At 41.7% G+C, this 11,018-nt stretch overlaps 1 protein-coding gene across 3 annotated transcripts; it reads right to left on the reverse strand.

The window, feature by feature from the left end:
* Positions 1–652: 652 nt before the first annotated feature.
* Positions 653–10,181, reverse strand: E2F6 (E2F transcription factor 6). Of its 3 annotated transcripts, none has more exons than XM_071807060.1 (7): positions 9,869–10,181; positions 6,977–7,025; positions 5,291–5,501; positions 4,815–4,974; positions 3,776–3,889; positions 2,134–2,281; positions 653–1,397 (listed from the first exon to the last, which is right to left on the reverse strand). In XM_071807060.1, the coding sequence occupies exons 1-7, from the start codon at positions 9,923–9,925 to the stop codon at positions 1,348–1,350; spliced, it is 789 nt and encodes a 262-aa protein (XP_071663161.1). In that variant the 5' UTR covers positions 9,926–10,181; the 3' UTR covers positions 653–1,347. The 3 variants fall into 3 exon arrangements, with proteins under 3 accessions (XP_071663161.1, XP_071663162.1, XP_071663160.1); XM_071807061.1 differs by having other exon boundaries at positions 5,285–5,420; positions 9,869–10,179; XM_071807059.1 differs by having other exon boundaries at positions 5,285–5,501; positions 9,869–10,179.
* Positions 10,182–11,018: the final 837 nt, after the last annotated feature.

Here is an 11,018-nt window from a genome sequence, read left to right on the forward strand (position 1 = left end):
ATTTATATTTATTAGTAGAATATAGGACATTTAATTTCACAGCATGTAAGGTAGCTGGAGAGTTGCTGGTTAAAATGTTCAGTGGTTTATTATCTTTGTTGTTCCCACGTGTTAGTAGATGATGGTTGTTGACACTGTGATGGGAAAACAAGGACTTGGAGTTCTGATTTAAAAACACACAAACCAATGCACTCACCTCTCCCCACACAGAAGACTGATGTATGCTTTTCAGTACTGGGGTGAAATCAACCTAAGTTTGGCATTTATACGATGACATTTCATTCACTGAAAACCCAGTATCAAAAATCTGAAGCTTCATTGTACAGATACTAAAGATGGATGAACACAAATGTAGTTCTAAAGTATTTTATGTATTTGTGCAAGCTAAAGCCACAAGGAGATCATGGTACCAGGCTAAAGCTATGCTGTATCTGAACTCTAGAAACTGGACAGGACCAATTTAAATAGTTACTGATCACCACATTTCTTCTGAAAATTGCTAGTTGCTGTGGCATCACAAGGGTCAGACCTAACTGCTAGCTGCCAGCACCACATACAACAGATTTAAAATCTTCACATCAGTTTTAATGTTTCTAGTTACCCAGTGAATTTCAAGGACAACACATTTCATTAGACTGACCAATTAGACTACTTATATGTTTAAAGTTTTATTTCTTTGCTGTACAAAAGCAGAAATGCAAACCATCTCCATAAATCTCCATTGGTAACTACTTAGACATGACACAGATATATACAAAAAGCCCAGTTATTTAGCTTCAGTGTTGATACCATAGTTCATGCAGAGCTGGATGCAAACAATGCAAACAGCATCTACACAGCGTAAGGCATAACTCTCATGATATTTACATCTTGTTTCTTACAATGAAGGCTTCTGATACACCAGTTCTTTGTTGCATTTATATTTGACCATCTCACTTCATAGTAGTGCAGCCTCAGAACTGAAAAGTGCATTTCTTTATTATATACATTCTCTTATGGATTGTGGATCATTCCAGAAACAGCTTTCGAATCTTCATTTTCAGAAGTAACTCATTGCCTATGTTTTCCACCAATTAAAATTATTTCATAAACTAAACATGTATTTTTCCCAAAGCTCTGTAGATCATATGCAATTATGAAAACAAAGCTCCTAAAAGCAACTCTAGGAACTGTTGTCTTCTGACTTGGGAAGATAAGCAATCCTGTGAAAGCACTCAACCAACCCACTGCTCTTTTAATTTTATACCACTTTGGAACATTTCAGGTTAGGAAGTCTGTAGATCCAAGCAGCTTTGGAAAAGCTCTATAACACATATTTACATTCCACATTAGATTTTTGAGTTGTAATTAATCTGTCATCTCATGTGGTTTGGTTTTTTCTTCCTCCGGAGATCTCACTTTGAAAGTAAAAAAAACAAATAAGATTACTGTCACTGTAGGAAATATAATTCTAAGTGTTTTTGCAAGCAAAATAAAGTAAAAAAAAAAACCAAACCAAAACAAAAACCCTAAGCTTAAGAAGTCAACTCTTCAACTACAAAACAGCACTGCTAAAAATACTTTATCCTTTGTGTTCTGAGCTACTCCCAATTCCCGCCACATTTATTTTTAAACAACATCCTGCAGCACTGGGGGTCTTGAGAGACTAAGTTTCAGCCAATCTTGCTTGAGGAAATCAAACTACTACACCCCCTCCTCTGTCTGCCTTGCCTTAGCCACAGCAGCAATGAGCAAGCACACCAAACTCTCATCTGAAACAGCATTCTGACTCATCGCAACTATTCCAGCTGAGCTGCTGGACTTTGCAGTGGAGCAGCTGAGAACTGACATACACTGCTCCATCTGCAGAGTGCAGCTCCAACAGGAAACCGGTAATGAGTGACAGGAGGAAACGGTCAGGGAACCAGCATGCCTTGCCATGCATGCAATGTACTGCCTCTCCGACCTCCAGCTGCGGTGAGGTGACACAACAGCACAGGCTTCTCTTTCAGGTGTTTCCTATACTCCCACACATCTTGGCCCAAAAACTATGCCCAGAAAATTATACTTGTACCGAACAGTTTATCGAAATGGTATGACAGCCTTAAAAAAAGAAAAATTATGTGGGGGAAAAATGTAAATGGAAGACACTACCTTCATCAGGAGGAACTGATGGCTCAGTTTTACAAGTGACAGTATCCATATCTTCAAAAGTTTTGGCACCTGGCTTCTGTTGTTCCACCTCGCATAGATACACGTCAATGGGTCCCTTTGTGCTCTTCACGTGTACTTTTATGCAATCCTATAAAAGAGCAACTTGCACATAAACCAAAGAACAAATCTTACACCGCTATTTTTGCACATTTCTTGAAGCCAACAGATTAAAACCAGAACAAATATATCATTCCTGTTTAAAATTGTTACTACTTCTACATAAACTATTACTCTTATACGCATTTGTAGGTCAATTATTAAGCACCATTAAGCTAACAAGGTTTCATTTTTTATGACTATGTACCTAAGGAACCTTTGCTTAGTCTTTTTGTTTACATTTGACATATGACCAAGACTTACTATACATTTAAGAAGAGTAACAAAATTAAAAACGTGACACATCAATGCCATGGATCAGAAGACAATTGAGAGCACACGGCAGCTTTAATAATACGGCAAAGCAACTAAACCTTATCAATCTTACTGCTTTCCTGTCGGAAGCATCACATTACAAGGCCTCGAGCAAATCAAATTAAATGGGCAACAGATAGAAGACTCTGTTCTCTAAAGTACAGCTTTTAAAACCCTGCCTTCTTTTGCTTCAGAAAGCTTCTAAAACCTTTTTCATCTCCATAGGATGAGAACCAGCTCCTGTTACCAGTAGAACCACTGGAGATCTATGCAGTGGATCAAAGTCTTCTGGTTTTATTGATTTGTATCTCCTTTTCCTACAATACTGCCTGGCTCCCTTTCTGTGCACACAGCAAGGCAAATTTGATGATTACAGAGTTAAGAACATTATAAAAAAAATACATATGCAAAAGGAAACAGAATTAAAGCTCCATTTGTTATGTTAAGCTTACTTCCAGTATTTCCCCTTTCACAGCACTACTTTAAACAGCGGGTTACCCGTATACAGGACCAGATATAGGTGCAAAGTGTAAAGCTGTGACTCTTCTGTATGATCCGAGTGGCAGTGTGCATGTTGTACCATGAGGTGAGGACAGGAGACAGCCCCCCATCTCCCTGTACATCCTTCTTGGCATAATCTTTTAAGCGCTAAAATGTTTTCTTTTGCCAATCATACTGTGTTTCATATTTTAATATTATAGGGACAACAGCTATCTACTCATTAAGCAGTAAGATATCATTTACACTTTGTGAAGATAATTATCAATTAATGCTTATTGCCTTGTTTGGTTAGATTTGTAGTTTTTGTAGAGTTTAGTATACAAACAGCAACAGCTCTTCAGAAATCTCATCATCCTGGTAATCATCAAACAAACTGACAGTGGAAATAAGTAACATTTATTACAGTTGTTTCATTCCCTCTAACACAATGAAATAACAGAAGCTCAGATATGTTTACTGTTTAATAGTTTGGGTAAACAAAAAAAAATGCTGAAAATAAGTTTGTCAGACTACTACTCCTACAGCACAGTTTAGTGGAGCACAAGAACAATGAAGTACCAATATTTGCTATATATGACAAAGAAAATAGAAGTCAATTACTGACTGCTGCTGCAAAAAACCCACATTTAAGAACAACTGTTGCCTTAACACAGAAATGTATATAACTTACTTCTTTAGGAATTGGTATTTCCAACTTGGTTTCTTCTGGAGCTTTGATTGCAATGACAATCTGTTCTTGAAATGCTTGAATGCTACAGATATCTTGATATGTCACATAAGCTAGTGTACACATTGGTCAAGGATTCTGTAAAGTAATTTGCTAATGGACAGAAGCAAAGATTATAAGATATGCTGAAGCAGAATACCAACTTCAGAACAGTGGTAAATAGCTCAGCTGAGGTTACTTTAATACTAGTTCTCACAGATCCTTTCATAAGTCTATAAAGCTGAAGGAATCCTTACCTTTGAGAAACTATCATTTGTTTTGTAATAACCATGCATGTAAACAACTTCCTGGAAAAGTATGGAATTATTTTCTTAATCAGGACAGGTAAGGCGTAATGAAAAGTTTTCCTGATATCATACAGAAAATTGACACATTTCCTTTGAGCACAGACCTTAACATTCTGCCAGACAAGGGAGATAACCATTGTTTTATTTTATTCCAGACCCAAAATCCAATGTTTATGTCATATTAAAAGACATTTCTTTACTGTTATCAAAACCCATCAAAATATGGGACTGCACTGGAACTTTGCCTTAGAGACAGAACAATATTAGGACACAACCAATGTACAATTATATCTTCCTGGTGATAGGCCACTGAGATTCTTTTTTGGGTCCTCTTTCTCATCCCACTAAGCAACTCAATCTCACTGGTAGGTCCAGATCCGCCCCTGAGTCACCTTTACTCTATTATGGAGAGAACAAGGTAACAGGGCACTGACTACTGCCCCAATTCCATTCTTCCACAGTGAAAAGGTCTAACAAGCAGCACTCCCCTGAAAACAGGCTGGATTGCACATGACACTGCAAAGCAGGACACATGACTAGTCTAAACCAATCTAAAATAACCAGCAAGTTTCTATTACAAAACTCATTATGGAGTCTTACTACATACCTGTGACATCAGTTTACACAGACTACTAGATATCCAAGTACTTGCAACCAAAATCACATGTTGAAGTAATGCAACAGTTAAAAGGATATTTTTCATTTTCTTTGTCATCTGTTAGCTCAAATAACTGATGAGCACAATCCTTGATTAATTCATCCAGAGCTTCTTCCATGGCTGACAAGTCAGAAAGTTCATCTTTAAGGTTTTGCTGCTCTGGTGTTTTTCCAACAACTTGGTCAATATTAGAACCTCTAGAAGAATATGAAAGTTGTCTAGTATGTTTACAGAAATATGAGCCTGTTTATTGAACACAAAGTGTACTAACAGAAAACAACCAGGAATTCCAGTATCCTTTACTCTGCTGAAATATGCTTCATTGTGCTTTTAGTTGGCATTAATGCACTAAGTAATTCCCACAGCCTAAGGACACAGTAGAATTTAAAAATCTTTTTGGCTATTCAAAGTATTTCAATATACTTAAAAATACTCTGAGTTATAAACATTACTCAGCATTGTTGGGTTTTATTGTTTCAGAAATTAGAAGTTTCAAAGTCAACTCACACCCACTGGATAAGATTCTTAGATATTTTCTGAATTAAGTGGATTCCATCCAAGACATTGGTGATGTCATATACTCTTCGTTTTCGTACTCCAAGAGTTGTTGCTACTTCATTTAAATCAAGGACACCATCTGGAGCTGTTTTGACAAGATCCATGAATTTTCGGGTCAAATAAACCAATGATGCATCAAATCGAGGTTTTTTGACTTTAACAGTTCCTGTAAAGTTTTGACTGGATATTAGTAAACAACTACAAGAATGCAAAGTGTTCCTTAAAAAAACAATAACAATGAAGTATCAGTGAAGATAAAAGTATAAAAACAGACATTATTAACACTGACATTGTAATGGCATCATATAAAGTCTATTAACTACATATACCTGAATTTGTTTGCAATGATTGTATCTAAATAGTAAGCATGCATCTTCGTGATTTCAACATTCATGACTTCTTACTGCTAGTATGGATATTAATAGGTAACTATGTTCTATAGGAGCTCAGACTACTGCATGAACACCAATGAAGCCTTCAGTTAACAACAGTGTCAGAGCATTGCCAGAGAACTGCAGCTCAATCATCTGCTCTGTGACATGTAAAATCACTTTTCACAATCTTTTGGCCCAGATTAACCCATAGGTCTCATAAATTACTCTCAGTCATGGTTCAGGAGTTAGCCTGGTTTCAGGGACTGTTTCAGCCTGGATGCGACCAACCTGTTTTGGAGCCCAAGAATTTTATATACGGACCAACTCCAGCTGTACTGCTTGGCCTCAAGGCAAAAGACTTGGTGATGCCACTATTTGATTTACTAATGCAACAAAGATCAACAGGTACCAGAACACCCTGTACAATGTGTATCCCTTACCAGCATATTCACAGAAACAGCAGAAAGTTATTGATGAACAGCTTAACTTCAGATTGTTATTCATGTATGCATAAAACAAAGTATGTATTTTTAAAGCACAAAAAAGACATAGCACACATGCACTCATCTGATGCTAGAGCCAACAAAAGACTATCAAATCCTCCTTTTAGTTCTCTTTTCTTCTGCAAAGCAAGCCAGCTGTTTCATATTTGATCCATGTCACTCAGTAATATTCCAGTCTAATGCTTCAAGAGAACATGTGTGTTTGTGCACACTGTTGCATGTGTAGAGAAACTCCCCTAGAAACACCCTACTTCAAACTTAAGTATTTTTCCCAGGATGAATGAGAGCTACACTGTTACTCATAGTATGTTACACCCATTTCATGGGTGCAAGATTGTGCACTCTATCACACGAAGCGACAGGTTCAACAACTCAGTTTTGGACTGTGTTACTGTGAGATGTGTGAGACTGTTCAGTTGGTGAGAAGAAATAACAAACATAAAAAAACCGATGCAAATTCATTCAAGTTTGTACTTACATCTGTTAATACCATTTGAAAGACAACTTTTGCTAGCACAATGTTCCAGTTTTCTCTCAGTTTTCCCATAAGTTATTTTCTTTATAAAAGCGGAAAGGTATACTTGCAGCAGATTTAAAGAAGAAAAACTATGAAGAATGTATTACTTCATATCTGTTATTTCATTTAGTGTGCAGCATTCCTCCTATATTAGACACACAACAATTTCTTATTTGCTTACAGTGTATATTCAGCATTAAAAAAAAAAAAAAACATGAATAGTCTTTACACATGGAACACAACTTACTTCTCACAATCCGTACTTCTTGATCCACATTCAGGTTGATCATTGGTGGCTGGGGAAAAAAGAAAAACACATATATATATATATATATACACACACACATATAACTGGCATAAAATGCTATCTACATAGCAAGTTTATTCAGAATAAATCCCCAGATCAACCCTAGATGCTACAGCCATCAGCATGCTGACAACTCAACAGATATTACGGTGAAGGAATGTCTCTGCAGACAAGGGACACATGCTCAATAATTCCTGTCAGAATTTTCAGCCTTTAAATCTCAGTCCATCTTGCTCTGTCTTGGAAAGGGGGAAACACCACTGACCTCCCTAATGCTCATGGTCCCAACACCAACAGATACCTGTATAAACTCTACAAGTACGAGCCTCAGCTATTCCATGTAACAGCTCACATACAGAAAATACAATGCTATTTTAGAGCATTACGATTATTTTGTAGAAGACTTCCAGACTGGCAGCAGAATCTGCTCTGCTCAAGACACTGACAAAATGAGCCTAAGTAGGTACTTAATTCCACCCCTCACTCCAATTTAACTAACAGAGTACATTCAAATTCAGACTCATTCCAGTTGAGAATGTCTCTGGTCCAACCTCCGACTCCAAACAGGAACAGCCATTAGATCAGAGCAGCTTACTCAAGGCTTCACTCAACTTGATCTTGAATATTTTAAGATATGGAAGCTACACCTCTCTGGGCATCCCATTCCACTGCTTGCCCATCCTCACAGCAGAAAAGTTTCACTTCACATCAAGCTCCAATACCTCTTGCTTTTGCTTCAATTCACAGCTACTTCCTTTCAGCCCCGCATCATACATGGCTGTGGCAGTAGTTTTTTGTTAACTTCCTTTCAAGCACTGAAGGGCTGCTGTGGCTTCACAAGCTCTCTCAGCATTTTATTAACAGCCTTCCTGTACTGAAGGGCTTAAAATGGGGCACAACATTCCAGGAGCAGTCTAATATGTGCCAAGTGGAGAAGAATCACTTCTCTTAATCCACTGGCTGTGTTTCTGCTAATACAGCCTCATATGCCTCCATGCCAGGGCATAGTGTTTGCGCACATTTAGCCCATCACCCCCCAGGACCCTCAGGAGCTGTCAGCAGGGTGGTCCCCCACCTGTACTGCTGCAGGGCACAGGCCCAGGTGCCGGGCTTCACACCTGGATTTTCAGCTTCCTTGGCTGAAGTTTGAGGTGTCTGATGACCTATTCCTCCAGCCTTCCCCACCCAGAAATATCATTAGGGTACACCCCACACCCTCCTATCAACAGGACAGGTCCCAGGATAGACCCCCAAGGAACTCCAACTTGTAATCCACTTTAAGGTAAAGTACGAACCACTCCTCTCAAAGACTAATGATCCTGCCAGCTTTTTTCCACTCATCTAGTAGTTTATGATCTGTAACATCCCAATTCAATGAGGAAGATGCTGCAGAAGATCATTCCAAAAGTCCTGCTAAAGCTAATGTAGATGACATCTCAGGCTTTGGATCTACAGATCTAGTAATTTCATCACCAAAGGTAACTGTTTGCAAGTATAGTCACATTGGCTATTCCCAATCACCATTTCCTTCACGTTCCTAGAAACAGTTTCCAATAAAAGTTGCTTTTTGATTTTACAAGAGACTGAAACAAGGCTGACTAAGCTGTAGCTGGTCCCTACAGCCTCTCAAAGATGATAAGAGCAACCTCACAATGACACCAGCCAGCTCTCTCAGGATGTAGCCCAGGTGGGTCCTACGGATTTGTATGGGTTGAGATTCCTCAAGAGATTCCTAACTTGACACTTTTCCATTGCTGGTTGTTCCTCTCCTTGAGTCCTATCTCTTAGACATGAGGCCCAGGGAACATCACTTCTGAAGACCCATGCAAGGAGGCTGAGCACTTCAGCCTTATCTGTGTCTGCGCTTCCAAAATCACCTGCCCCACATAGCAGAAGGTTCACACTCCCCTCCCCCCACTCTAATGAAGCAGCAAAAGTTCTTGTTACCCTTGTCATTCCTTGCTAGTTTCAACAGTAGAACTTTGGTCTTCCTAGCATTATACCTACATGTCCAGACAATATTTCTTAACCTTCTCCTTTACAGTCTGTTTTTGCTTCCGGTTTCTGCATGTGTTCTTTTTGACCTCCCCAGTGTGCAGGCACAGCTGTGCCCACCCCTCAACCCATTTACTTGTCATGAGCATGAGGATGGAAAATGTCCCTGTCCTTGCAGACCTCCACCTCTTCAGCTCCTCCAACTTTCAAAGTGGCCCCTGGCTGACTCATCTAAACGCCTACATAAGAAGTTGTGCCCAAAACCCTTTGTCTCTAACAATAACAAATTTCCAATTACTAGTGTAAAAACTCACATAAACTTGGCTTTAAGACCAAGTAACATTTAGCCCAAGTCAATAAAAATAAGCAATTTTAAGAAGTTTTACAGAATTAAAAGTAGGGATGCTTTTTGTTAGATACCTCTTAACATTACTAAAAGTAGCTGTGGAAGCCGCATAGAAGATTACCTGAACATCACAGATGTTCAGAGAATAACAGAATACACAGTTGTAGTCTGCTCCTCCCAAACATAGCTATAACCTATTTAACTCTATAGATAGAGTTAGCTATCTATAGATACCGCAGCTAAGAAAATCATCCCTTTGCACTACGAATGCACCACTGCACTTTCCCAGGCAGCCTGCCGAAGTGCGATGAAGGAGGGAAGCATCACAACGCCCCATCGTGCATCGCTCTGGCCGGGCCTGCCGCATCTTTCCACCTCAAGGGAAGGACCTTCGGGAGTCTCCTCAGGCGCTCCGGGCGCGAAGCGCTGCCGGCCCGTCCCCTGGCCACGGGCAGCGCCTCCCTCCCCCACCCGCTGTGTACCTCACTTACACGCAGCGTGTCCGGCCGCAGCGGCCTCAGATGCTCCCACTTGCCAGGGCTGGCCATGTCCGCCCGGGCCCACCTCCTTCCTCCGGCCGGCCGCGGCCTAAGGCGGCGGGAGGCCTCTCCCGCCCTGAAGCGAGGCGGCGGAAGGCGGCCGCTCAGACGCCTTCACGACGAGCCCGCGAGTCCATGTGGGAAGAAGGTGCCGCCATCCCCACCCCCGGGAGGAGGGGGCGGCCGGGGCCCTCCCGCTCTCACCACGCTCCGTTATGGCCGCCGCCCCCCCACCAGCGGACTGTTGGGCGGGAGAGCGGCAGCCCCGCCCCGTGCGCACGCGCGAGCCCGCTGCCCCGCCCTCCCGCCGAAGCCGCGGCGCGAGCGAAGGCGGCGACGACGAATCTTCACCCGCGGGCGGCGGCGCGGCTGCTGCCCTTCCCTTACCCAGCGGCCCCTGCGCCGCCCCGCCCGCTCCGGCTTTCCCGCGCACGTCTGTCTGTCAGTCAATCAATCAGTCAGTCAATCAGTCAATCAATCAGTCAGTGTCCGCTGGGACCGGGCAGTGCCGCGGACCCCCATGTCCCCTGAGCGCGGCGGGCAGGTGTCTCTTCAGGGGAGCTTTCTCCCCTGGACGCCGGAGACTTCTCCCGGTATTCCCCATATTGGCGCTTCTTGCGTTCTTATCACCCGCCAGGGTGCCGGAGGAAACGATCTGCTGTCCGCTCTGTTCCCTGGTCTCGCCGGCGATTGCAGCTCCTGTAAACTCTGCAGTGGCTTCGAAAGGGAGTTCTCACCCCTCGGGCTGCTGCAAGGAGGGGACGTTTTCGTTCCTTGCCCTAAAGCATGAGCGCCCTGCTCAAGAACCATTGCATAGACAGGCGTGAGAGGAATTACTATTGCTTTCTTGCCAAATAATCTACTTCTATCACAACTTGCTAATATAAGTAGACCAAAGCTGCGTATGTTGCTCACCAGGGAGACAAGGACCACATGTCCATGTCAAGAATAAGTTAATGGTGCAAGGTTTGTGGGTAAAGGGCCAGACAAGAGTCAACAAATGTGGCTTGTCTGAACTATGCTTGTCCACTTCCCAGCAAGAGGTCCCACACCTTTCCCAAATCCCAACTCCATTGCTCCTGCTTTTTCTTCCACACTTCTG

This window comes from Patagioenas fasciata, chromosome 3 (assembly GCF_037038585.1).
Source record: "Patagioenas fasciata isolate bPatFas1 chromosome 3, bPatFas1.hap1, whole genome shotgun sequence".
Lineage (NCBI taxonomy): Eukaryota > Metazoa > Chordata > Aves > Columbiformes > Columbidae > Patagioenas > Patagioenas fasciata.